This window comes from Rhinopithecus bieti, unplaced genomic scaffold, assembly GCF_001698545.2.
Source record: "Rhinopithecus bieti isolate Rb0 unplaced genomic scaffold, ASM169854v2 scaffold_28055, whole genome shotgun sequence".
In the NCBI taxonomy this organism is placed as follows: domain Eukaryota; kingdom Metazoa; phylum Chordata; class Mammalia; order Primates; family Cercopithecidae; genus Rhinopithecus; species Rhinopithecus bieti.
In genome coordinates, this window is record NW_016812914.1 from 254,328 (window position 1) to 281,514 (window position 27,187).

Sequence of the window (27,187 nt, forward strand, 5' to 3'; positions counted from 1 at the left end):
GTTTTAATGGGTGATTCAATTCCTTTTCTTTTTCTCAACCTATCATGGTTGTGTTCTTAAATTGTTAATTGTTATCTTCAGCTAAATCGAATTGACTTTTACAAATCTGACATTGTATTTTTGGGGTCAGATTTTCCAATATAAGCTTGCAGAGGTGTCTGTTAAAATTTTATTTCAGACTAATTTTCTGGTAGGTATTCAGTTTTAGCACATAATCATATTTTTAATTTTGTTCTCTTTCGTTTTTTTCCTGTATGAGTAACATTAACTTTTGTCTCTAGCTCTTTTAAGGAAGAAAAAGATATAAAGCCAATCATTAAAGATGAAAAAGGTATGATTTAACTTATGTGGTAGGGAGCCATGTTTGGATCCCTTATTTGGGAGGAGGGGTGTGCAGATATCCACACTTTGGATCCAGTAATTTGTTTTATTATGGGTTACTGGAATCAACCACCTAATGGTTTCTTGAGAGATTAGTTTTAGAAGTTCGCAAGCATCTGCATTTTATATTTCTGTTGTGGTTGTCATTTATGGGATAGTGAAAAGCACATTACAAGAAAGGAATAATTCTGCTCATTGAAGACTGTTTCAAGGATTTTAGAGACTGCTGTCTTGGATGAGATCTGATCATCAAAAGACATTTCAGTGCATAACTGACATGGGCATGATTATTCCTTGAGTAAGGAAACTCAGTTTTTGCTGTCCAGATTTTCAGCCTTCTGTGTGTTGGCATGTGTGTGTGCATTAAATTCTTGAGTCAACAGTTGGGATTGGGCATCGTTAGGGCTTTTAAAGAGGGCTGCGATCTTAAGAATGGTTGTGCTGCTTGTTAGGCCTTGGGTTGATGCCTAAGAATCTCCCTCTCGTGCCAGGTCGAGTCGGCAGCAGTTCTGGTCGGAACCTGTGGGTCAGCGGGCTGTCCTCAACAACACGAGCCACAGATCTCAAAAACCTTTTCAGCAAGTACGGGAAGGTATGCCTTCCCTTGCCTCATACCATCCACTGTGATTATCAGAGTTAAAAAGGAAACTCTGCCAGGTGCGGTGGTTCATGTCTATAATCCCACTAGTTGGGGAGGCTGAGGCAGGAGGATCGCTTGAGCCCAGGAGTTCAAGACCAGCCAGGGCAACATAGCAAGACGTTGTGTTTACTAAAAAACGACAACAATGGCTGGGCGTGGTGGCTCAAGCCTGTAATCCCAGCACTTTGGGAGACCAAGACGGGTGGATCACGAGGTCAGGAGATCAAGACCATCTTGGCTAACACGGTGAAACCCCGTCTCTACTAAAAAATACAAAGAACTAGCTGGGCAAGGTGGCGGTCGCCTGTAGTCCCAGCTACTCGGGAGGCTGAGGCAGGAGAATGGCGTAAACCCGGAAGGCGGAGCTTGCAGTGAGCTGAGATCCGCCTACCGCACCCCAGCCAGCGCGACATAATGAGACTCCATCTGAAAAAAAAAAAAAAGACAGCAACAGAGCTCGCCCAGTCTTGTGCAGTGCACCTTATTTCCTGACTCTCAGTAACTAGGGTGCCGAGCAGGGCAGGTGGTTGGTCATATCACAGCAGTGCTCAGAACAGCGGTATAAACAGCTTCCATCTCAATGTTCTTGGGGTTCTTTCTGACTGGTCTCAAAGAGACTGATGGTCTTTTGTCCTAAGCAAAACTTAAAGCTGACATGATGAGTTTTTTCCCTTAAGAATAAGTTGGGAGGCTGAGACGGGCAGATCACCTAAGGTCAGGAGATCAAGACCAACCTGGCCAACATGGCTAACCCCCGTCTCTACTAAAAATACAAAAAATTAGCCAGCCGTGGTGTTGTGTGCCTGTAGTCCCAGCTACTTGGGAAGCTGAGGCAGGAGAATCATTTGAACCCAGGAGGCAGAGGTTGCAGTGAGCCAAGATTGTGCCACTGCACTCCTACCTGGGTAACAGAGTGACACTGTCTCAAAAAAAAAAAAAAACATGAATGACACGAATAATTGACTTTCATTTAATTTAGCATTTTAAGTATATAGTGTGACATGATCATGGTTCAAAAATCACTAAGATGCTGATTATGGGGCAGGAGAAAATAGTACAATTCAGCAGCTTTCCAAAGGAAGTTGAGGAGGACAATTAAAAATGATTCCACTGTTTGGGATTAATTAATGTAAGTGTCTTTTTTTTTTTTTGAGACCGCGTCTCACTCTGTTGCCTAGGCTGAAGTGCAGTGGTGTGATCTTGGCTCACTGCGACCACCGCCTCCCAGATTCAAGTGATTCTCGTGCCTCAGCTTCCTGAGTAGCTGGGATTACAGGCACCCACCACCATGCCTGGCTAGTTTCTGTATTTTCAGTAGAGATGAGGTTTCACCATGTTGGCCAGGCTGGTCTCCAACTACTGACCTATGTGATCTGCCTGCTTGGCCTCCCAAAGTGCTGGGATTACAGACGTGAGCCACCACACTTAGCCAAGAGTCTTCTGATAAGCAGTTGGCACTCCCCTGGTCTCCTGGGTGCCTCTAGGGAGTGGCTTCCAAAGGAGAAGGCTCAGACTATTTAGTGTCTGGATGGTGCCCTGATTCCAGGCAGAGTGGGGCCTGTCCGACACAGCCTTCTGGCTACAGAAGCCGTTCCTTTGTCTAGGTCTGTGTCACCTATCAGGTGTTGGTTAATGTTTCATTGCTTAAGAAGCAGACAGGACCTAGAGAAAGCATTTAATTCAGTTTTTCTCTTAACAGTCTGTGTGTGTTCAACAAGGGCTTAGGAAATTCTTATAACCATGAATAACCCGTTTCTTCAGTTACTTTTTTGACTTCACTGAGACACTGATGATTAAGCAGAAGTAAACATACATGGTCACTGTCATCACAGATTTTTTAGTCTGATGGGAAAAAGACCATTTAAGAAATACACACGTATGTGTTGTGATGAGCATATTAAGGAAGGTTAGAGTACGCTATCAGTATGCTGGGAAGACCATGTTTAGATTCGGGAGACAGCTTCAGCAGACCTCGCTGAAGAAGTGACATTCAGCTGAGGCGTGAGTGATAAAGTTGGCCTTGCCTGTGGGTCTCGGGTCTGGACAAAAACGGGAGGACGTAGGAAGGCCAGAGGGGCAGGACACCACTCGGCTACTTGACCGAAGCATGCATAGGCTGCTGTGACAAGCTCCAGGGCGGATGGCACCGCCCAGGGATGGGGATGTACAAGCTTAGTGTGGTGCCTGCTCTCATTTGGGTTTTGTCTGTCATCAGAAGAGATGTCCTTGTAAGGATGAATAATTTGATGGTAAAGTAGAATGACCTCATCATTAGCTTCAGCTGTGATATGGGAAGTGGCGTCTGTGTTTCTGTCAGGAGAGTCTTCTGTCCCTTTGGCCCTGGACACATACAGGCAGAGTCTCGACTCCTCCATTTGTGTGGTCTACACCACAGGACGTCAGAGTCTGATGGGAACCTCGAGCGTGTGGGTTCCACCTTGTCATTTCGTAGTTGGGGCCATGAGGCCCAGAGACGGGGAATGCCTTACTCAGGTTGACCCACTGAGTCAGAGATGGGTCAGAGACCAGGACTCCTGTGTTTTGGGGAAACGTTTACTCTGTGCACCAGTGCTGGTGGGGCTGGTGTTGAATCTGCTATCTTGCTGTCTGTTTTCTGTTCATGATGTTTGTTCATTTATCTCTTTTTCCCATTTATCTTCCGCCTTGTGGGTCGAGTCCTTTGATGACTGATGGCTTATTTACTCTCTTTGTCATTGTGGTTTACTGGCTGCTTGTAGGATTACACTACACCTCTTCCCTTACAGTCTGTCTGCAAGTGGTGCTCTGTTGGGTTCAGTGTAGTGCAAGAACTATCTGCGGGAATATACTTGCATTTCCCCTCCCGTCGATTTTCATGATGTTTTTGTCATGCAGTTTACTTCTCTTGAAGAAGTCACCCAATGTTTTGTTGGCTTTGATTTGTTGTGGTTTGGCTTTTTTGCTTTGAACAGGTTTTTTTTTTTTTTTTTTTTTTTTTTTTTTTTGAGACAGAGTCTTGCTCTGTCGCCCAGGCTGGAGTACTGGAGTACAGTGGCGCGATCTCGGCTCACTGCAACCTCTGCCTCCTGGGTTCACGCCATTCTCCTGCCTCAACTTCCCAAGTAGCTGGGACTACAGGTGCCTGCCACCATGCCCGGCTAATTTTTTGTATTTTTAGTAGAGACGGGGTTTCACCGTGTTAGCCAAGATGGTCTTGATCTCCTGACCTCGTGATCCGCCTGCCTCGGCCTCCCAGAGTGCTGGGATTACAGGCGTGAGCCACCGCGCCCGGCCAAACACTTATCTTTTAAAGAGACCCAGAAATGACTGGAAAAAATCACGTTCACCTCGCCAGGTGCTCTTCCTTGCTTTTTGTTGTACATCCAGGTTCCCGTCGGAGATCATCTTCCCTCCTGAAGGAACTGGAAGTTTCTTGTAGTGTGGGGTTGCTGGTGATGTGTTCTTGTTTCTTTCGCATGTCAGAAAAAGTCTTTACTTTGTCTTCATTTTGAAATAAATTTTCACTGGGTATAGAATTCTAGGTTAACCTAATCCTTGTTCCTTTAGTTTCCAATTTGTCTCTTTTCCTCTGGCTGCTTTTAAGTTTCTTCTGTTTTTTGTTTTGTTTTGTTTTCCCTTAGAGACAGGATCTCACTGTGTCGTTCAGGTTGGAGTACAGTGGTGCTCACTGCAGCCTCAACCTCCCGGGCTCAAGCGATCCTCTCACCTCAGCCTCCTGAGTAGCTGAGACCACAGGCACCACACCACTACACCCAGTTAATTTTTAAAAATTTTGGTAGAGATGTAGTTTCTCCGTGTTGCCCAGACTGGTTTTGAACACCTGGCCTCAAGTGATCCACCCGCCTTGGCCTCAGAAAGTGCTGGGATTACAGGCATGAGCCACTGTGCCCAGCCTGTCCCGGTAATGTTTTACGGGATGTTGTGAATTGTATTTTGTTGGGTGCTAGTTATACTTGTATCTCTACAAATACCCTTGAGCTTTTTTCTGGTACACAGCTGAGGCACTTGACACACTTTGGTCCTTGTGAGACTTTTACGCTTTCTAAGTCAGGGTCAAAGTAGCCTTCAGTTTGGGCTGATTTTGTCTCATCAGTGGGCAATGCCCTCTGAGTAGTGGGTCTGATGCCCGTGAATTACCAGCCTTTCCACCCTGGCTATTGGGAAGAACAAACCATTTGTGGCCCTGAGTGCCCCCAGTGATTGTTCCCTCTGCTCCTTGTGGGTGGTGCTGTCCCAGCCTCTGGTTTCCTTGCACACACATGCACTGGGCGGGAGGAGCCCTCTGTGGGTCTCTTCAGCTGGCTCTGTGTGGCTGTGTCCTCTCTGATCCTCAGTTCTGTGGTTTCTCTCTGCCTTGGTCTCAGAATCTCAGTGCTGTTTTACCCACCCCCATCGCCTGGGAACTCCAGGCCGTGAGCAGGGGCAGTCAGGAAGCTCTTAGGGATCGTTGTCTTGGGCAGCCTGATGTACAGGATCTGAAAACCGTCATGGCCTATGTTTCATCACATTTGTTAGTTGTTTCAGGCGGGAAGACAATGCTTAGTTCTCCCATCTCGTCCAGAAGTGGAAGTCCTTTCCCCACGGGAACATTCCCGACAGTCCGTATCTGAGTTAGGGCTGTTCTCAGGCCTAGCTGGAGTGGATGGGTGCGCTGCTTAGTAGCCCCACAGCTGTTCGTAGGCACAGTGGAAATAGAGAAAACGATGTGGATGGGTAGGACTTCTGGTTATTAGTTGTGAGTAATGAAGTTTAATGGTTTTATAACTTTGCATGTTTGTGTGTTTTCATTGTGATGACTGATCTTGTATTAAAAGCAATTGTATTTAGTGGCTGGGTACGGTGGCTCACGCCTGTAATCCCAGCACTTTGGGAGGCCGACTGGGGTAGATCACTTGAGGTCAGAAGTTGGAGACCAGCCTGGCCAACATGGGGAAACTTCCCTCTACTAAAAACACAAGAAATAGCTGGGCGTGATGGCCGGTGCCTGTAATCCCAGCTACTTGGGAGGCTGAGGCAGGAGAATTGCTTGAATCCAGGAGACGGAGCTTGCAGTGAGTCGCGATCAGGACACTGCACTCCAGCCTGGGTGACAGAGCGAGACTGTGTCTCAAAAAAAAAAAGCAATTGTATTTGGATAGGTCAGGCTTAATTAGAACCAATTCAGTAACTAATAGTGGAAAGTACTAATATTGGGAGGGGTGACAAATAGTGAAAATGATTCTGATTGTCAGGTAATAACTTTAGCAAGTTGTGTGGTCATTTGTATGAGACAGTAAGAGTGCCCTTTTTCGTGAAGGTTGTTGGGGCCAAAGTGGTAACAAACGCCCGCAGCCCGGGGGCTCGATGTTACGGATTCGTCACCATGTCAACATCCGATGAGGCGACCAAGTGCATCAGCCATCTCCACAGGACTGAGCTGCATGGACGAATGATTTCCGTAGAGAAGGTGAGGCAGTTCTCATCTATGGTAACTCGCAAATGGAGTTTGCAAGTGAGAAGGCCTGGGCCACACATCATTTCTGTCTGTATTATATTTTAGGCCAAAAACGAGCCTGCTGGGAAAAAGCTTTCTGACAGAAAAGAGTGCGAAGTGAAGAAGGAAAAATTATCAAGTGTCGACAGACATCATTCTGTGGAGATCAAAATTGAAAAGTAAAGTGAATTTTCAAACCTCCTCTTGGAATCCCTGGGAGGAGGGCAAGGGCAGCCACCATGGGCCTTGAAAAACACACTCTGTCCCCACCTCTACCCACGCAGCCTTTCCAGCTTCCTGCTGGAGTCTCAGCTGATTTTTGTGTTGTGCTGCCACTTCAATATTCAGCTTTTATTTATTTATTTTTTGGAGACAGGGACTCACTCTGTCACCTAGGATGGAGTGCAGTTGCACTGCAGCCTCCACCTTCCAGGCTTAAGTGAATCTCCTACTCCAGCCTCCCAAGTAACCGGGACTACTATAGGCATACACCACCCAACCAGGCTACTTTTAGCATTTTTTGTAGAGATGTGGTTTCACTGTGTTACCAAGGCTGGTCTCAAATTCTTGAGCTCACGTGATCTGCCCGCCTTGGCCTCTCAAAGTGCTGAGATTACAGGTGTGAGCCACCGCGCACTGCCAATCTTCAGCTTTCTGTTTAAAGCTATTTAACGAAGTAGCTCATGTCTTTAAAAAGTGGATGCAGATGATCCTCAGCATGTATTTGTGTCCTGACAACTGATTAGCCTTTTTGAAAAATCAGTATACACAAAATGAAAGAATACTATTTTTTATGTCCTTTTCCATATTCTGGTTCCTTGTACAGCCTCTCAGACCTTGGAATCATTTCCTCATCCATGTTGATTTTCATGTAGTTCTCACTTATTAATCACAGCAACCGTCATAAACCCAGTTTTTCAAAGATAAAGCATCATCCAAAGGAATGTAGCCTGGTCTAGTGTTGCAGTGAATGACCTTGAGCAAGTAGTTGGTGCTGTGTCTGACAGATGGCAAGTATTGCTGTGTTTACTTCAAAATTAAAAATATCCCAAGGCACCCTGTGAGTTCACGGTGGCACCCTGGGGTACCTTGGCCTAGTGGTTGGGAACCATGGGTCTGAGGTTCTATTTTTATAAAGGGGTGATTTATATTTAATCAAAATGGAGGTAGGGACAGATCTTTCAAGGCAGGTGTGGCTTATTTATATTTGTAACACAATTGTAGGTTTTTGAGAAGGTAGATTTCGGTGGTGCATATGATCAGGGCAGTGTCTCAGAAGGCTGAGCGTCTGCCTTAAGTTTACATTGTCAGTGCAATTTAGAGGGTAAACATGTCTGTCGACATAGTTGAACTGGGTTTTTGAAGATGTAATTACCAATTTACATCATGGCCAAATTGGAATTATTATATTTAATTGGAATTATTTTTAATTGGAATTATTATTTTAAAAAACATTTTACTTTTTGAGATGGGTCACCCAGGCTGGAGTGCAGTGACGCAATCATGGCTCACTACAGCCTCGACCTCCCAAGCCCAAGTGATCCTCCCACCTCAGCCTCCCTAGTAGCTGGGGCTATAGGCGTGGGCTACCACTCCCAGGTGATTTTTAAATTTTTGATAGAGACAGGGTCTTCCGCTTTTGCTCAGATTGGTTTCCACCCTGGCCTCAAGCAATTCTCCCACCTTGGTCCCACAAAAGACTAGGATTATAGGTGTGAGCTCTGCACCTGGCCCCAAGTTGAAATAAGTAGGCCCCTGAGTAATGGGTGTCAGATGAGCCTTCATGAGCTTGCAGGGGGGTAGGGGGTTGGTGAGCCCCCTAATTTAATCAGCAACTTCAAAAAGACACATCCCATCAGCATTGCTAAGAAAAAAGAAGTCTGTATTGGTGGAAGATGGGGAACTGTTGTTGCAGGTTTGCGGTATTCTTGGTGTCTTGTGTTTCATTCGTTGCTTTTCTGTATTTGTGGGAAAGGTGGTAATAATTAACTAACAGTATGGGATGGTCCTGTGGCCAGCATTGGGAATGCAGCAGTTTTCTCGGTCCTTGCAGTAGCCCCGGGAGGCACGTGCTCTATGTAGGAGAGGATACAGGCCTAGAGAGGGGAACGCGTCCTGCCTGAGTTTGCTGGGAAACGGCAAGGCTGGGATTCAACCTATGAAGGTTGCTCGGAGCCCCATGGCTCTTAACTGGGTGATGAACTTAAGACCTTTAAGACCAAACTTCCTGCAGGTTGTTTGCCTGGGAGGTTGAGCACTTTAAAATTTGTTTTGACCTTATTTTTTTCTTCAAATTTACACCTTCGTTAGCCTTTCCTTCTGTTTAAAGGATTTCTAGATTAGTGGTCGGTCTTGTGAAATAGAGAAGCTTTCCAAAGAAGGGAAGAAGAGGGACTCGCCTTTGCCATCTTGAATGAGTAGTGTTTTTTATACAGTTGTTGTCCAGAAAGCACATGTAAATGTCAGGTGTAATCCCAGCACCCAGGGATGATGCTTTTTGTTGGATATCCTTCCAGTCTTCCAGTCCTTTTTTTCAGCACATATATTTATCTACTAGAGGGAAAGCAGATGAATAAACGACAGCATCTTGTGCGTGCAGGGAAAGGAGCCCAACCCCTCCCCACCGTACCCGCCCCGCCCGCCCCGCCCAGCAAGTATAGACCCGAGTACCTCGCCCCGCCACCTGCCCGTCTCTCCGCACCCAGATCATCTGACCGTCCAAGCTCATGAAGGCTCATCATGATACCCATTACTCAGGGGCCTACTTATTTCAACTTGGGGCCAGGTGCAGAGCTCACGCCTATAATCCTAGTCTTGCGGGACCAAGGTGGGAGAATTGCTTGAGGCCAGGGTGGAAACCAACCTGAGCAAAAGAGCAAGACCCTGTCTCTATCAAAAATTTAAAAATTACTTGAAGTGGTAGCCCACACCTGTAGCCCCAGCCACCTCCTTTTTATTCCCCCTGAGTTCTGTCTCAGGATCTAAAGACCCTTCTTTTTTTTTTTTTCCTTTTTCTTTTTTTTTTGAAATGGAGTCTCTCTATTGCCAGGCTGGAGTGCAGTGGCGTGATCTCGGCTCACTGCAACCTCTGCCTCCTGGGTTCTAGCAGTTCTCCTGCTTTGGCCTCCTGAGTAGCTGGGATTACAGGCATGCGCCACCACACCCGGCTAAATGTTTTTGTATTTTTAGTAGAGATGGGGTTTCACCATGTTGGCCAGGCTGGTCTCAAACTCCTGACCTTGTGATCCATCTGCCTTGGTCTCCCGACGTGCTGGGATTACAGGCCTGAGCCACTGTGACCAGCCTAAAGACCCTTCTTTAAAGCATACCATGAGGTAACAAAAGTAAGCTGTAGAGCAGTATATGAAGTATGACCTCCTAAGACACTCTATAAAACGTCACTGTAGATCACCGCAGTCAGGCAGACCCACTGATTGACAGTAAGGCCGCCCTCGTGGTCATCATAGGGATGAGGGAGAGGAGATAAGATGATTTACAATAGTCAGTTTTTCTCAAAATGAATTATTATTTTTTTAAAAAAAGACAACTCCATGATGTGGAGGTTGAGAAGGGCAGGAGAGATGGGACAATCAGCAGCTTCCCTGGCATGGCTGGAGCTCTGCCAGGAACCCTGCCTGGGTCGGTGGGGGAGAGGCCAACAGGTGCTTGCTGGAGGGCCCTGCAGAGGCCTGACTTTCCTGCCTGGACCCTGGCACATTGTTGGTGTTGAGTCAGTGTGCAGTTTAATTGCCTGAGACGAATGGCATTAGGGAACGCGGCAGCTGAGTTTGAGTGGTGAAGATGATTTATTTCACTGCTTAGAAGAAAGTTGCCTTTGGTTGAAATGGCACTTAACACCTTCCCGTATTCACTGGCACATAACACATCATTTAACTCACTAAAAGTATGCAGTAGTTACCAACCGAGGGGTGTTCGCCTCACGGGTAAATGGCCTGCCACTCTGTGCAGTGGGGGCTTGGCGTCCTGCCACTGGGCCTCTATCCTGTTGAGGCTGTATTGGGAAGAAATGCTTTTCCCTATAAAGCTTATAAACAATGTTCCACACATACATGATGAAACATTAAAGTAAACTTTTTAGAAGTGTTCTCACGTAGTTGGCATGTTTCTCGTCTCCACCTGCACGCCACTCTTGCGTGCCAGCCTGTCTGGCATTTTGGAAATGCATCCCCAGGAATTTCACTGTGCATATCCCTCAGTTGAACAAGTAATAGAAGTGGGAATGCGGCCTGTATCTAAAGAGGAGTATTGTTATTATTATGGTTTTCAAATAATTTTTTCCCACCTGATTGCCGCCGGGGTGATTTTGTTTTGCATGGACATCTGAGTATGTGTGAGTGAGGCTCTGGGTGAGCCGTTCCTGTTACAGAGTCTTGTGAACTCAATTTGATAACCATGTTTTTAAATAGAACCGTAATTAAGAAGGAGGAGAAGATTGAGAAGAAGGAGGAAAAAAAGCCTGAAGACATTAAAAAGGAAGAAAAAGACCAGGATGAGCTGAAACCTGGACCTACAAGTCGGTCTAGAGTCACCAAATCAGGTGATGAGAGCCTTTTAAGTGCTAGTGGAAGGGTAAGGCCAAGGCCTGGCACAGGTGGTGAGTAGGTGGGTTCCAAGGGAAGATGAGGACAGCAAGCTCTGGTGACGTGGCTGTTTCGCTGGTCGTATGTCACCGTTGAAGAAACAAGAGTCTGTTGATGTAATGGCTTAAAGGAGTTTCCATACAACATCAGGAATCCAGAAGTGCTTGGGACTCAGGGCTTAACGTGTATTGCTGAACTCAGCTGCCTGAGTTCTGGCTTTCTCAGGGCCTTTGGCTGATTGTAGTGTGGGATTAGCAGGAGTGAGTTGTCCGAGTTTCTTGTAACTAACCTGATGCTATTTTGCAGGTGTGCAGTCAGGTTTTTCCCACATTATGTTAAAGCTGGAGGTAGTAAAAATACAGAGAAAACTGAAACCTCCAAGCATCTGTTGAAGTGGTTGTATTTGGACGATGCCACTTCTGTTGTCATTTTGTAAAAGTTCATTGTGCTTTACACCTTTGAATCTCTATGAGACTCAGAATGTTTTGTGGCAAAAAAAATAAGCCAACTCCACCTCCCCTATCAAGGAAGAAAAAAACAGAAACAAAACCCAGCCATCTGGAGCATTGAAATTTGGTACAGCACATTACAAGCTGGATCTTCAGCTCTCAGGCTAATTTACCCAGAGTCTCATGAGGAACGTGTCTTTAAAATGTTCCTCAAGTATTATAAATCTCCCCAAATAAGTCATTGTTCCAGTGCTTAGAGCCTGGTGGTTCTGTTGTCAGGAGAGAGAATTGGTTGGGAAGCCTTTATTGCTGGAGATGAATGGAGGGAAGCCCACCCGTCTGGCAAGGCACTCCCTCTGAGCTGCAGTGTGATTCCGAGCACGGACTGGATACTGCAGAGCTTCACAGAACGTCAGGGAGGAGTGACAGCACAGACCAGCTCCAGAGCTGTGGGGTTTAGTGTGGAGGGTCACAGAGGCTTTGTGGGACGGCTGTGCCTGTGTGCGTGCTGCGGGTTTAAGCTGTAGGTTGGGAACAGGTCCCTCCAGTTGTGCAAAGACCCGTGAGGGAGCCCCCGTTGTGCTGTGCCCACGTTACTGTGTTGCTCACAATAGATGAGAAATAGAGGCTCCCAAGGCTGGTGTCAGTCACTTGACTCACGCCTTGTGTGTCCAGAGTCCATCAGAGCGCTGTTTACTGCAGGAAGTTGGGGCGTCCACAGGTTTTCATAGTTTGCTGTGTTTTGTCCTGAAGGAAGCAGAGGAATGGAGCGGACGGTCGTGATGGATAAATCAAAAGGAGAGCCCGTCATTAGCGTGAAAACCACCAGCAGGTCCAAAGAGAGAGTGAGTATTGCCTCCACCATCTCAGGGCCAGCTGTTTCTCATGATGGCTCCACGACCGTTTGATTCGCATTATGAAAACATCGCTGTTTCGCCTTTAAAATCTTAGAGTTCTTTGAAGTTTGTAGGAGACGTGATAATTGTGTAGATACAGACACACACTTGAATCCTGGCGCTTTCTGCAGAGCAGTGTCCCTCCGTGTTTGCTTCCCTCCATGTGCTGGCCCCGTACTGGCTCCTGACTGGGAGGTGCCGCCTTCCGACAGAGCATTGGTTCACACAGCAGCTTCACCGTAGGCTGGGATGGGCCAGACCCAGGCTTTTCAAGCTGGAAGGCAGGTCCTACTCTTTGGTTGACTTAATAGCAGGTTACTTTCTTTCATTGATTTTCTAGTTTCTATTAAATTAACCAAAAAGGTAGAGACCAGCCTAGGACAGAGTGTTGGTCATGTTATCAGATCAAGAGCTGCCCCTCTCGAGTTGTGCACACAACTAGACGAAATAGCATCTCATTTGTGTTTTTCACTCTGGAAAACAATAAAAACCTCTGCTTCCCAGCTGCAGGTTCTAGCTAAGATGTTCATGAGGTGGCAGTGCTTTTTTAATGAACGCAGAGTTCACCGTATTCAGCCAGGACCACTTTGTGTTGTTAAGACTTAACTTTTTTTTTTTTTTTTTTTTGAGATGGAGTCTTGCTGTGTCGCTCAGGCTGGAGTGCAGTGATGTGATCTCACTCATTGCAACCACTGCCTTCTGGGTTCAAGCGACTCTCCTGCCTCAGCCTCTCAAGTAGCTGAGATTACAGGCACGCACCACCACACCAGGCTGATTTTTGTACTTTCAGTAGAGACGGGATTTTGCCACGTTGACCAGGCTGGTCTCCAACTCCTGACCTCAAGTGATCCACCCGCCTCAGCCTCCCAAAGTGCTGGGATTACAGGTGTGAGCCACTGCGCCCAACCAAGACTTGGTTTTTAAAATGAACATTTGGATTTTATAAAGCATCAATTCCTAATGTCATTTTTCACATGAAAATCAGAAGATAGAGAAATCTGGAGTAGAACATTGAAAAGACCCATAATCTTACCCCCATGTCACTGTGATGTTGAAAAATAAATAGTGACCACATGTGCGTGATTAGAACATCTGGTCAGCTCGGGGAGATGCAGCACGGGCATACTAAAGCCTCTGTGTGTCCGGTTGGGCTCCTCGGCTTCCTCTGCACACAAGTCCCCTGTGCGTGCCGTGGGACCACAGACAGATGATGTGCTGGAGCTTGCATTTTCTGTGTAATATGCCATGGAGGTCTCTACATACAGACATGTAGGGTTTGGCCTTTTTCCTTTTTGCTTTTTTTTTCTTTTAGCTTTTACGTATTATTTTTATTTTATGGATAATATTTACCTATTAAAAAATAAAGGGTGGGGGTGTCTCACTTCGTTGCTTAGCCTGGCTTCAAGTGATTCTCTTGCCTTGACCTTCCAAACTTGCTGGATTACAGGTGTGAGCCACTACCCCCAGCTTCTTTTAACTTAAATTTTGAAATAAAGTGCTGTTCAGAAAGGTTGTGGAGGGGACTTAAATCTCCTGTGTGTGTTGCACCTGCCAGGTCACTAGTAAGTGGCTAAGCTGGCCTGAGAACCCAGGAGTGCTGGCACTGTTGCCTGCTGTGCTGCCCACTGTGCAGCGGTACGTGGGCACCTGTCCCCTTCTTACTCCACTGCAGTGTGTGTAAGACATCTGCTCGTCTCATAGGCAAAGCGTGCCATCAAAGTGCTGGGGGATATCTCCCTGTGTGTGTGTGTGCCCCTTCCTCCCCAGCCTGCATTTTATTAATAATTGGTGTAATGTCTCTGCCTTGACCTTTGCCTGTCTTTCTGTTGGGTTGGTTTGTCTTTCATTGCTTGCCCTTTCTCTCCTATGGGAGCTAATTAGGAAAATAAGCTGAGTAGCTTTTTAACAATGTCATGTCCCAAGCCCCTGCCCCAGAGATTCTGTGTGGATCAGCAGGAGGCCTCAGGTTCTGTGTTGTTTAAAAGCTTCCTGGGAGGGTCTGATGTGTCTAGTTTGGGTGAGGCCTTGGAGAACCTTGAAATGGGAGTCAGTCGTTACAGCTCTGAGCTTTATGCCACAGATAGAAAATGATGAATGTAGGCTGGGTGCGGGTGGCTGACGCCTGTAATCCTGGCACTTTGGGAGGATGAGGCAGGCGGATCACTTGAACTCAGGAGTTTGAGAACAGCCTGGACAACGGGGCGAAACCCCGTCTCTACAAAAATAGAAAAATTAGGCATGGTGGTGTGCATCTGTGGTCTCAGCTACTCAGGAGGCTGAGGTGGGAGGATCACTTGAGCCTGCAGTGAGCCGTTGCACTCCAGCCTGGGCAGCAGAACCAGACTGGGTCTCAAAAAAACCAAAAACCTACCCAAAATAAATTACAGACGTTGGCTATTAGTGTTCTGTACCTTATTAGGAGCACCGTTTTGCATTAAAGCATTTTGGCATATTCTGTTTATTTATTTATTTATCTATTTATTTATTTGAGACGGAGTCCTGCTCTGTTTCCCAGGCTGGAGTACAGTGGTGCGATCTCAGCTCACTGCCACCTCCGCCTCCCAGGTTCAAGTGATTCTTTTGCCTCGGCCTCCTGAGTAGCTGGGATTACAGGCATGCGCCACCATGCCCGGCTGACTTTTGTTTTTTTAGTTGAGACGGGGTTTCACCATATTGGTCAGGCTGGTCTTGAACTCCTGATGTCGTGATCTGCCCACCTTGGTCTCCTGAAGTGCTGGGATTACAGGCGTGAGCCACTGCGCCCGGCCTGGCATATTCTATTTAGAGCTGTCTGCCTGAGTCCTGAGCCAGCAGTTGAGATGTGAAACATGCAGTCTGCCCTCCAGCTGTCCAAACAGCTGGCCTGACTGCTGTCCCCCTTTGAACTAATGGCCACAGTGGCCCTCTGCGGATGTGCCCCGTGGCTCTCAGAGGCCTAGGTTTGCTTTGGATTATGTGAGTCCTTGGCTGTGCTATGCTAGAAAAACTGTGCTTGTAGGTTTTTTGAGGCATGGGCCAACCTCTTCTCTTCCATGAATGCCCCTTGACATTTGAAAGCAGGATTCTGGATTAGGCAGTAAAACGCAAACTTGGAGGGAAGCAGCCTGTGCCTGGGCCTCTGGTCTGGAGACCACAGCCTTCCATCTACACCATGTGGGGCCAAAGAACCTTAGGCTCATCCACACGTGCATAATCTCCATTGTGTGTTTGTTGCAATCATTTTCCTGACATTAACAAACCAGTTTTGGTAAACAGAGCTCCAAGAGTCAGGATCGCAAGTCAGAAAGCAAAGAAAAGAGAGACATCTTGTCGTTTGATAAAATCAAAGAACAAAGGGAGAGAGAGCGCCAGAGGCAGCGGGAACGGGAGATCCGAGAAACGGAGAGGCGGCGGTGAGTGAAGCTGGGCGGGGCGGTGGGCTGGTGGTTTCCTCTGGTGGTGGTGTCCTTCTCCCAGCTGTGCTTGGAGTGAGGAGTCTGTGTGCCCGAGAGCCCGTGCCTGGGCCGGTGGGTGTCGTGCTTCGCCCGGGTCCTTGAGGCAGGGGCCAGCACCTGTTCACACATGAGCCGCCAGACATGCCAGGTAGCATGAAAGTCATCAAAGGGCCAGGTGCAGTGGCTCACACCTGTATCCAAGCACTTTGGGATGCCAGGGCCAGAGGATCACTTGAAGTCAGGAGTTCCAGACCATCCTAGGCAATGTAGCGAGACCCCACCTCTACAGAATATTTAAAAATTAGCTGGCATGGTAGCGCGCACTTGTAGTCCCAGCTACTCAGGAGGTTGAGGTGGGAAGATCGCCTGAGCCCAGAAGCTCAAGGCTGCAGTGAGCCGTGATCACAACACTGCACTCCAGACTGGGTGACAGAGTGAGACCCTGTCTCGGAATAAAGTCAGGGAAGCCCTTTACGGTATGTGGGGTTTGGCTATCTATGTTGCCAGGCTGATCTTGAACTCCTGGGCTCAAGCAATCCTCCTGCGTCAACCTCCCTAAGTGCTGGATTACAGGCTGAGCCTTCTGCTGGCTCAAAGTCTATTTTCGCCCCTCCTCTGGTGTTGGAACTTGGCCGGTGCGCAAAACCCAGCCGTGTGTGGCTTTGATGGGATGGGATGGTCCCTGGGTGCTGAGGTCTCGGTCTTCCCTGTTGAAACCTCTCACACAAGGTCAGAAACTGCAAGCTGAGTCCAGTTGTCATTTTGCCACGGCTCCACTCTGGGCTGTGGTCTTGAAGGTTTGTCCCTTTCTGCCTTGACATTCGGCCTTTTCCTGTCGGGATACCCGGCGTTCTCTTGTCACTTTTCCTCAAATATTGCTCAGTAAAGCAAAAGCTGTGCTCATAGCATTTGGAAAATGTTCTTGAGTGAACCTAGAAATGTTGCCAGCTGTGCTGCCTTTGCTTTTCTTGAGGTGACTTTCTTAAGCAAGGTAACCCCCTGCACGCGCAGCTTTAGGGAAACCCAGTGAGCTTTTGGATCCAATTTTTTTTTCTGCTTCCAATTCACACCCAGTTTTGGGCACCGGGCTTTTTCTCCGTGGAGGCTTACACAGGGAGTTCAGAGCAGCCTCGCCTGTCCCCGCAGGGAGCGTGAGCAGCGGGAGCGGGAGCAGCGCCTCGAGGCCTTCCATGAGCGGAAGGAGAAGGCCCGGCTGCAGCGGGAACGCCTGCAGCTCGAGTGCCAGCGCCAGCGGCTGGAGCGGGAGCGCATGGAGCGGGAGCGACTAGAGCGGGAACGCATGCGCGTGGAGCGTGAGCGCAGGAAGGAGCAGGAGCGCATCCACCGCGAGCGCGAGGAGCTGCGGCGCCAGCAGGAGCAGCTGCGCTACGAGCAGGAGCGGCGGCCGGGGCGGAGGCCCTACGACCTGGATCGGTGAGTCCCTCCCAGAGCGCGGGTAGGACGGAGGCCAGCGTGGCAGCGGTGTTCACCCTTCCAGCAGAACAGCGGCTTCCCTTCAGTCCCTGTCGGGGGGCGGGATGGGGAGATTGCAATTTGATACGGAGCATGCGCCCTGGGGACCCCCTGTAGCTCTCACTGGCTGCTGCAGGTTTATTAGTTCACTGTTCCCACTCGAGGCTGTGTAGCATCTCCCCCAACTTGAGTTATTCTGGGAAGCTTGATGGCTGCCACTTGCTGAAGGGTTTGTGATGCTTTTCCTCTCCACTTCCCCGTGGAGCATAACTGTTCTCTGTCTTGTGAGACAACCGAATGCCCATTAGGCCCAAGTTGGCCACCGCTGTCTCTGCCAGTCTCGTGTCCTTGTAGACAGAGAGGCAGAGCAGGCGCTGTGGAAAAGGAAATTGCCTCTGGCTTAGAAAGTAGGTTTATTGCTCTCTAGCTACCTGGAACGGCTTAATTGACAGTCACCCGTCACCCCACTCTCCACGAGCCTAGTTTTCTGGTAAAAATCAAGAAGAAGATAATTGGATGCCATCCGGAGCTGTGTGTAGTTCACTATCACCTCATCTAATTCTCTTTGCTTTTGCAAGAAACTCAGAGGGAGATTCAGGCTCCCATGGAAGGCAGGGAAAGTAAAAATGTGGCAACTCGAATGCTATTCCAGAAGAATCAAATATTTCATTTCACTTGCATTTGTGCTCATGAGTGGAGATCAGGGTATTAACAGTCTCATAAGACAATGAGCTCACAGCAGTGCTCCTTTTGGGACTGTTGGATGAGAATACAAGTGTACCTCTCGGCTGTTAATGGGGGTTTTAATTTATCAAATCAAAGCAATGATGATCGAGTGTTTAGAGATTAGCCCTCCAGGGCATTTTAAACGATACTGGGTCTGGGGAGGGAGCTCCCCTCCCCACCTCCATCTCCTTCCTTTTTCTCCTCCTTTCGTAAATGGAATATGCATTCTTTTAAAAAAAAACAGACGAGATGATGCCTATTGGCCAGAAGGAAAGCGTGTGGCGATGGAGGACAGATACCGTGCGGACTTTCCCCGGCCGGACCACCGCTTCCACGATTTCGATCATCGAGACCGGGGCCAGTACCAGGACCATGCCATCGACAGGTCAGCGGTCCCGTCCCCTCCTTTAGCCACAGTCATTGTGGGCACTGGGTCATCCAGCTGACCCATTCTCAGCCCAGTGCAGGGGTTCCTGTGTGCTCTGAAGCCTCATTTACTTCTGAGATGCACAGTGGGTAACTCTGACCTTGCACAGAACCTGAGCGAGTTGCTGGAATTGGCGGCCATTTACAGAATCCCCAGCTTGCCTCATAGGAAGGCATCTCAGAGCTTGTTCCAGCCGCCGACTCTTTTCACAGGTACCCAGGAGGGACCTGGGTGCAGGCCCCCCACACTGAGCTCTCTCGTGAGGCAGTGATGTTTGTCAGCACAACCTTGTTCTGGGTTTCATAGCTTCCTGGGAGGTCTCTCCATAGCTGCTCCCCCTCTCCGTTGGCGCAGCTGAGGAGAGGCGTGACCTAAGGCATGCTGGGGCTTTGGGGCTTTCGTGCCTGGACAACCAGCAGAGCTTCTTGTGCCCGAGAGCTACCAGAGAATTGATGGAGGACGTGCAAAATTTCTCATGAGGCCTGTCTTGCATTTTGAGGGTCTGGGTGGGCTTTTTAGCCTTTTGAAATGAGGAGTACATCTAGTTTATTAAGAAGACAGCACTTGGTTTTCCAGTTTAAGAGTCCTGTCTTTGGGCTCCCCTCAGCTGCACATCTCTGACCCATTTCCCCGTTCATTGGCTCCTTTAGAAGGAGTGTCAGAGTGGGCAGAATGGAAAAGGGAGGCTGAGAGGCCACACTCTTAATTCTGCTGGATTTTGGGATGGAGTTGGTGTGAATTTTGGCAAGTCCCACGCGTTGGGTCAGACCAAAGATTAGGGATCATTGGAGGCCTCTGTCCCTGTTCTCCTGACTGAGAGCTCTCCGAGGAATTTTAGTTCAGTGAGATCTGTATTCCTTTCTCTTTAGGATCCGACTTCGTTCCTGCCCCCCGAGAAAAGCCTATTGATTTGAGCTAGCTTTTTTCTTTTTTCCAGGCCAGTTATACTTTTCATGTGATGGGACGGATTAAGTATCCCAGTCATGAAACTTACCTGACCTGCAGAAATGTGTGGTAGTGCCCGGCGCTGTTTGAACAGGGTCTTTTCCTTTTGCAGGAGGGAGGGTTCGAGGCCAATGATGGGAGACCACCGGGACGGGCAGGTGAGTAGAGCCCCGATGCCAAGCCCTAGGGCCACTGTGCTGCTGTGCAGGCACAACTCACCATTTCTAATCAGGCGGCCGCTTTATCCCAGAGAGGTGGCAATTTAGCATGTGTGGCGGGGATGGATGTGTGGGTTCTGGCCAGCTACTAGAAGCACAAATATTTAGTGGGACGTGGTGGCTCATGCCTGTAATCCCAGCACTGTGGGAGGCTGAGGTGGGTGGATCACCTGAGATCAGGAGTTTGAGACCAGCCTGGCCAACATGGTGAAACCCCTGTGTCTACTAAAAGTAAAAAAAATTAGCCGGGCGTGGTGGCAAGTGTATGTAATCCCTGCTACTCGGGAGCCTGAGGCTGGAGAATCGCTTGAACCCAGGAGGCGGAGGTTGCAGTGAGCTGAGATCGCACCATTGCACTCCAGCCTGGGCAACAAGAGCGAGAGACTCTGTCTAAAAAAAAAAAAATTGTGCAAATATTTGATTGTTTTGTAATGTGCAAGTTTCTGTCATTTTCAAATATGTCGGGCTTGTTCTTCATTTTATCCAGTAGAAACCTCAAGTGTCTCTTCATTGTCCACTTGCTCAGGGAGCCTTTGGGTCTTGGTGCCTGTAGCGTGCCCCTAAGAACCCAAATGGTGATTGTCATTTAGCCCACATGTGCCAAGGTTGGGGGGATGGGGGAGCCTGGGATTCTCCATGTTTCAAGTCCGTGCTGGGTGCGCACTGGGGGCTGAAGACCACAAGAGTGGTCCCTAAGTCTCTGTGGTGCCATGCAGGTGCCCCGTGCGTGGTGGCAGGGTGTGAGTTCTGAGAAAGCAGCAGCCTGGTGGAGAGGTAGGAGGTGGGTGGCAGAGTAATGGCCTATGGCGGCAGGCAGCACCTGCCTGCTTCGTGACTGCTGGCTCCTCTGTGCAGAGTTGGTTGGCCAGGGAGGCTGGAAGCTTAGCCCTGCCACAGCACAGGGGTGCTGACCCGCCCGAGGGCACTCCTGTTATCAGAAAGGAGGCAGTGCCCAACTCCTCAGAGAAGATAGGGCTCGGTGACGTCTTAGTGGACCTTGAGCAGAGCTGTTGAGGGCAGTAACACCAGGGCTCCCCACGCTCCTGGGGCAGCTCATGGCAGTAATGCAGCTGTAGGGGTGCGAGGAGGGGAGCCAGGGAGCAGAGGGTCAGTGAAGCACGGCCCACCAGGCCTGAGGCCTCGCCCTGCCGTCTTCTCTTGGCTCCGGCCCACCTGCCGCCCTGGGGCCTTCGGTAGACAGTCCCCCTGGAAGGTGGGCCTTTGTAGGTGACGTGGTCAGTGTCACCTTGTCCCTCTCCTGCCTTCCAGCACTATGGAGATGACCGCCATGGCCACGGAGGACCCCCAGAGCGCCACGGCCGGGACTCCCGTGATGGCTGGGGGGGCTACGGCTCCGACAAGAGGCTGAGTGAAGGCCGGGGTCTGCCCCCTCCCCCCAGGTTAGTGAGTGAGCCCCAGTCGGGTGGGGAGCATCTGTCCTAGCCTGGGAAGAGGTTGGTGCCTGGCCGAGCATGTCCCCAAGGTTTGATTTCAGCTAGGGCAGCTTTAGGATGGACTACCATGGGTCCTGCCATTTGAAACTCCTGACTCAGAAAATCCAGGTTCTCAAGAAGAAAGCGCAGAACAAGCTCTCAGGGATGGAGCTGTCCAGGTCACCCAGAATGGCCCATCCCCATTCCTGAGCTGGGGACTGCCTGCAGTTGTAAATGTCTCGATCACAGGAGCTGCGTTCCCACTGGGAGAGACAGTGCAGAAGCTCTTAGTCCTGCCCCGTCCGTGGTAGAGCAGCCTTGCCCTTGCCTCCACATTGCCTCTTTACATGTGTCTTCCTCGGGTTTTCTCTCTGACCCCTAGTTGGTCTGGGGTGGGGCTTCTCAACCCTGCCCTGCCTATTAGAATCGCTTATGGGGACCCTCCCCTCAGGACTCAGGGCTGAGGACACTAGGCCAGGTCCTCCATAGGTGTTCAAAGCCACCTTCACCAGCACTGCAGCTGTGGGGGCTGTCCTGAGTCTTGTCAGCATTGTTGGGGTGCAGGGCTTGTCTGGGAGGACTCTGGGTGCCTCTCTGGTTGCTTTGGCCAGCTGCAGTCACCCCTGCCTGTTTGCCCTGTTGCTGCCTGGACTGGCCGTGAGGAGGCTGGTGGCAGGACCGCTTTGCAGTTACTGCCCTGCTTTTCCTCTGTGAGATGAGTCTCCAGCCCCGGCCCAGGGCTGCCTTGGCCCCTGCCCATTGCCGCAGGGTGGGTTTTGGCACCCTGTGCTCCCCGGTCCATCCCTCCCTCTACGCTGAGAGGCTCTTCCACCTCTGCCAGGGGACTTTGACTCGGGGCCGTGCCGAGTCCCACCTGAAGCTTCTCCTGCATCCCTGGGCAGTGCAGACGGTGGCAGTGCTCGGATCAGCTGGTGCAAAGTATTCTCTTCTGGGTGACCTCATTAGCATTCCTGTCCTGTCACTTAGTGGGTTTTGTGCTAAATGCCTTGGGAATGTAAATGGGAAACTCATCCTCAGAACCAAAGACACAGTGAGCCGTGGCTGGGCACGGTCGGGTCACCAAGGGCAGGTGCCACACGCATGCTTTCACTCCCTCCAGGGCGGTATTGCACTTGCCTGGCAGGTGTGTGTTGGGGGCTCCGATGACCCCTCTCGGGCCTGTGGGCTCACTTGGCCTGACTGTCACTGCAACCGGCAACCCACAGCAGGCAGGCACTCATGCAGATTGGGTCTGGCTGCTTTCCTGCACGGCCACTTAGGACTCAGGACACTGGACTCAGATTTTCATCTCCTAGAGTTTCTGTCTGAAACTTTAAAAAAATAGCTTTCTTGAAGTATAATTCACAGGACACGTACTTCCCGTTTCACGTGTGCAGTCATTGGAGGTTTGCATGTGCGTGGATCTGTGCAGCCATCCCCAAGGCCGATTCTGAAGCATTTTCATCATGTCAGAAGAAACCCTGCTCCTCTTAGCAGCCGCACCCCCTTCTCCCCTGCCCTTGGTAGCCGCGGGTTCCTTTCTGGCCCTGGATTTGCTGTCTTGAGTCATTTCTTGGCCTGCGCGGTGTGCCTGCTGGGCCTGGCTTCTCCCTAAGTCTCGTGTATTGAGGGCTCATCTCCACATGCTGCCTGGGCCAGCGCTTCCATCCTAGTTAAGGCTGAACACTCCATGGTCCGGGCACACCACGTAGTGTTATGTCCTCATCAGTTCATGGGCGTTGGGGTCCATCTCCCTTTGGCTGTTAGGAATCCTGCTGCCAGGAACATTCATGCACAGATGTCTTTGATCATGTTTTCATTTCTGTCAGGTGGGACTGGGTTGCTGGGTCGTGGTAATTCTGCCCTTAACTTTTTGAAGAACCACCAAACTGTTTTCCACAGTGGCCACACCATTTTACATTTCCACCAGCAGTGGACGGGGGTTCTTCCCTTTCCTCGCACCCTCCATGGTGTGTGTTACTGTGTGATTCTAGCACCCCAGCCCGGGGGAGGGAGTGTCTCAGTGTGCCTTGGATTGGCATTTCCAGGTGGCGTTGAGCACCTTCTCACGTGCTTACTGGCACATCTGTCTTTGGGGAAATGTCACTTCCCATGATTTGCCCACTCGTCTGCAGCCCTTGCTTTGTGGCATGATCCGCCATGCGGCTGAGGTCAGGGTAGATGCGCCTGCTCCCGGCGCGACCCTGGAGGCTCATCAGACGGTTGCATGTCTGCTTTTTTTTTGGCAAAGGGGTGGCCGTGACTGGGGAGAGCACAACCAGCGGCTGGAGGAGCACCAGGCGCGTGCCTGGCAGGGTACCGTGGACACAGGCGCGGCCAGCCGGGAGCACGCCAGGTGGCAAGGTATGGGGCTGGCTCCGGGGACGAGGGTGGCTGTGGCCCCCACACGTGTCCAGGGGCTTCCCCAGAGATGGAGTGTTTGCAGACCCTTCTTCTCTTCTAGGTGGCGAGAGGGGCCTGTCTGGGCCCTCGGGGCCGGGGCATATGGCAAGCCGCGGTGGAGTGGCGGGGTAAGGCGTGTTGTCCGAGGAGGACAGTGGTTTGCTCCTGCTCCTCACTTCCTCTCCCGTTTTTGCATGTTTGATCAGCTGGCTGGGTTGGATGTTTTGAAAACAAAGCAAAAAAGTAGCTCTTTGCAATTTATTCAAATAACGCTTTTCAGTTACCTGGAATACAATGTGTGGTGTTGATTTTTCTCACCTGGAAAAAAAAACCCAAGCGCTCTAAAGGCTGCGGGACCATTACTGACCCATGTTACGATGAAAACACTGAGCACTTCAAGGGGAAAAAATGTCTGACTTTGTTCCTAGGCGAGGCGGCTTTGCACAAGGTGGACATTCCCAGGGCCACGTGGTGCCAGGTGGCGGACTGGAAGGTGGCGGAGTGGCCAGCCAGGACCGGGGCAGCAGAGTCCCGCACCCACACCCACATCCCCCCCCGTATCCCCACTTCACCCGCCGCTACTAAGTCCCACTCACTGCGAGTTTTCAGGTGGGCAGATGCACTGTTGAATCTGGTAGCCAGGGTTCCCTTGAACTTGGGGGATCTTTTTAAAAGCAAAGCAAATCCTGCCACCGTGTTGTAGCTCAATACAATGTGAACTCTTTTTTTTTAATAAATGTGTTCTTGTTCTGCCGTTTTTAAATCAAGGTTTCTGTTAACGAGGCATTCCATTTTCCATTAATAAAGTTTACCATTCGCAGTCTTGCGTGCGTGTGCACGTGCGTGAGTCCTCGTGGCCACAGAGCTCGGGATGGGACTGACCCTGGGCACAGTGTGGTGACCGCATGTTGACTGTTGGCTCTACCAGGCGCTGCCAGAGTCTTTTGCCTGCATCATCCTACTGCATTCTCATAACCGCCCCAGGAAGTGGGGCGTCCAGGTCCCCATCATTGGATGATGAAACAGGCTGCAGAGTCAGCCCATGGGAACTAGGAATTTTTCAGGGGGTGCTGTGTGCCATGGGGCCCTCAGACCAATTCCTTTACACCGAGCCTGTCTCTGCGTGGGTAGTGGTGAAGGCTTGCCAGGCCCTGGGGAGCCCTCCCCCTGTCACCTCAGTATGGGGCTGTGTCCCATGCTGGTGTGTGGTGGGCTCTTTCGGGAAGGCTGCGTGTGTGGTGGGCCCGCCCTCCGCTGGCTGCCTAGTGTGTCCGCTCAGTGCCTGCTGCCAGCAGCTGGACAGGAGTGGAATGGCGCTGACTTGGCAATGGGCCCAGGTGGTAGAGCTAGTCCCTCTGTTCTTCTGGAAATGTCCATTTGCCTGCAAAAGTGCATTTGAGTGTGATGCCTATTTCCTTCCTTAAAGACTGTGCCAGACGAGGCACCTCACTCGCCAGGGTAGTCCGCAGGCTGCCAGCCCATGCGCGCAGCCCTCCATGCCAGGTCCCTGCAGGGGCCGACCACTGTGAGGCGCAGCTGTCCTCTTCAGAACTGGTACACGAGCGGAGCTGATGCTGGCCAAGGGCGGGGGCTGCAGGTGTCTTGGGGCAGAGGATGGTGCATGGGGTCTGCCTGGTGCCCTCTTGGCGGGAGGGGCAACCCAGCCTGGTGTGGTGGTGTGGTGAGAGTTAATTGGGAGGACCACCTACTGGGGACCTCTTTCCCTCTCCTCTGTATCTAGGACAGCCCCTCCTCCAACTGCTGGTTCTGCTGGAGTTCCCCATGCCCCCACTGGGAAGTTAAGTTTTAAAAAAGCCATGTGAAAATCCAGCCCAGCTTGCCGCAGACACAGGAGCATGAAAGGCAGGTTGGCCCTGGCCCTCGGCGTCTTGTCTAGGCCTGAGCCTCCGTGAACGCATTCGGGAGCCTCCCTGACGGCGGCTTCTGGAGTCGTTTTCCAATGACGGGTGGGCTGGGCGCCACGCCACCTCCTTGTTGCACACGGGGGTCTTCGTGGCTTGCCTGTCTACCCCACAAGCCAGAGTCTAGAAATCAGGGTTGAGAGCTTCCCTGTTGGGCAATAAAAGGTAGGCTCAGCCTGCATTGAGGAGGCAGCCTGGGATTGGGAGCAGGCCCCGTTTTCAGAGCTCTGTCTCGGACGTCATGGAGCACCCCTTCCTGGAGGTGGGCGTGGCCTCCTGAACTACCAAGCAGCGGCTCAACAACTACCAGGCCACCCCATGGGAGTTGGAAAGGAGCCAATCCCACTGGACATCCTGCGGGGGCAGAAGAGCCCTGCCCTTTCCTGCAAGCCAGGCCTGGAACCAGCTCTGTTCCACGCAGAAACCAAACACTTGAGTTACCGGAACTGCTGTCACAAAGCACCATAAACTGGCTAAGGAAGCTCATTGGCTCTCAGTTCTTGAGGCCAGGAGTCTGAGATCTGGGTGTGGGCAGAGCTGCGTCCTTCCCAGGCTATGCGGGAGAATCCTTCCTGAGCCTCCTAGTTTCTGACAGCTGCCGAGTGCCTCTGGCCATTCCTTGGCTTGTAAACACATTGCCCAGTCTCGGCCTCTATCTTCATGGAGCCTTCTTCCTGTGAGCCTGTTTGTGTCCTGGTTTCTGGTTTCCCCCCTTTTTTTTTTCTTTGGAGACACAGTCTCACTCACCCAGGCTGGAGTGCAGTGGCGAGGATCTGGGCTCACTGCAACCTCTGCTTCCCAGGTTCAAACGATTCTCGTGCCTCAGCCTCCCGAGTAGCTGGGATTACAGGTGCCCACCACCACACCCAGCTAATTTTTGTATGTTTAGTAGAGACAGGGTTTCACCCTGTTGGCTAGGCTGATCTCAAACTCCTGACCTCAAGTGACCCACCCATCTCGGCCTCCCAAAGTGCTGGGATTACAGATGCGAGCCACCACACCTGGCCTGTTTCTTTAATAATTGAGTGTAGGTACGTTATATTAACTCCTATTTCAAGAGAGAAAAGGTAGGTGGAACAAAGTATGTGTTATGAAAAGGAGATGCTCTGATGGATATATCCTCCCTTTGGGCAGTTGTGTGTGAATCGCGCTGCTGTGAGCATTTATGGATGTGTATGTGTTTGAACAGCTGTTTTCCATTCTCCTGTGTATGTACCTAGGACTGGGATTGCTGGGTCCTGTGTTGACTTGTAACTGCCTGTGTTTTACTTCTGGAAGTATAGCCAGACTTCTCCATGGTGGTAGTACCATTATACATTCCTACCGGCACTGCACAAAGATTCCAATTCCCTTTTTTGCCAGACAGGGCCTCGCTGTGTGTCCCAGGCTGGAGTGCAGTGGTGCGATCATAGCTCACTGGAGCCCCGAACTCTGGAACTCAAGCCATCCTCCCACCTTGGCCTCCCAAGTTGCCGGGTCTACAGGCATGAGTCACCATGCCTGGCCTTGTATACCATTTGGTGGTGAATTTTGTTATGTTTCATTTCCCATCATTTAAAAGATATTTTTAAAGGGGAGGGGGAGCTGTGGGGCATCACAGGAATGAGAGCCACTGGGGCAGAAACAGGTAGCTTCTTGAGAACGAGTTTAGGAGCCAACTGCCTGGCACCCAGCCTTCTTACTACCTGCCTGCCCACGGGCAGGTCATAATTACTCTCTGCTTTGGCTGCTTTAACTGGAAGAAGGGAGTAATCACTGTAGTTGCC

The 27,187-nt window shown here is 50.3% G+C and overlaps 1 protein-coding gene across 1 annotated transcript in view; it reads left to right on the forward strand.

Annotated features, from left to right (window-relative positions):
- Positions 1 to 24,319, forward strand: part of SAFB2 (scaffold attachment factor B2) — a 40,786-nt gene extending 16,467 nt beyond the window's left edge. Inside the window, exons 7-21 of the mRNA XM_017847144.1 lie at positions 82 to 125; positions 282 to 331; positions 873 to 973; positions 6,318 to 6,467; positions 6,561 to 6,673; positions 10,922 to 11,052; positions 12,298 to 12,389; positions 15,696 to 15,832; positions 17,021 to 17,308; positions 18,318 to 18,458; positions 19,558 to 19,603; positions 20,933 to 21,063; positions 23,348 to 23,460; positions 23,561 to 23,627; positions 23,928 to 24,319. Coding sequence (XP_017702633.1) covers positions 82 to 125; positions 282 to 331; positions 873 to 973; positions 6,318 to 6,467; positions 6,561 to 6,673; positions 10,922 to 11,052; positions 12,298 to 12,389; positions 15,696 to 15,832; positions 17,021 to 17,308; positions 18,318 to 18,458; positions 19,558 to 19,603; positions 20,933 to 21,063; positions 23,348 to 23,460; positions 23,561 to 23,627; positions 23,928 to 24,084 — 1,761 coding nt within the window. The 3' untranslated portion in view covers positions 24,085 to 24,319. The remainder of the gene's footprint in view (positions 1 to 81; positions 126 to 281; positions 332 to 872; positions 974 to 6,317; positions 6,468 to 6,560; positions 6,674 to 10,921; positions 11,053 to 12,297; positions 12,390 to 15,695; positions 15,833 to 17,020; positions 17,309 to 18,317; positions 18,459 to 19,557; positions 19,604 to 20,932; positions 21,064 to 23,347; positions 23,461 to 23,560; positions 23,628 to 23,927) is intronic.
- The last annotated feature ends 2,868 nt before the right edge of the window (positions 24,320 to 27,187 follow it).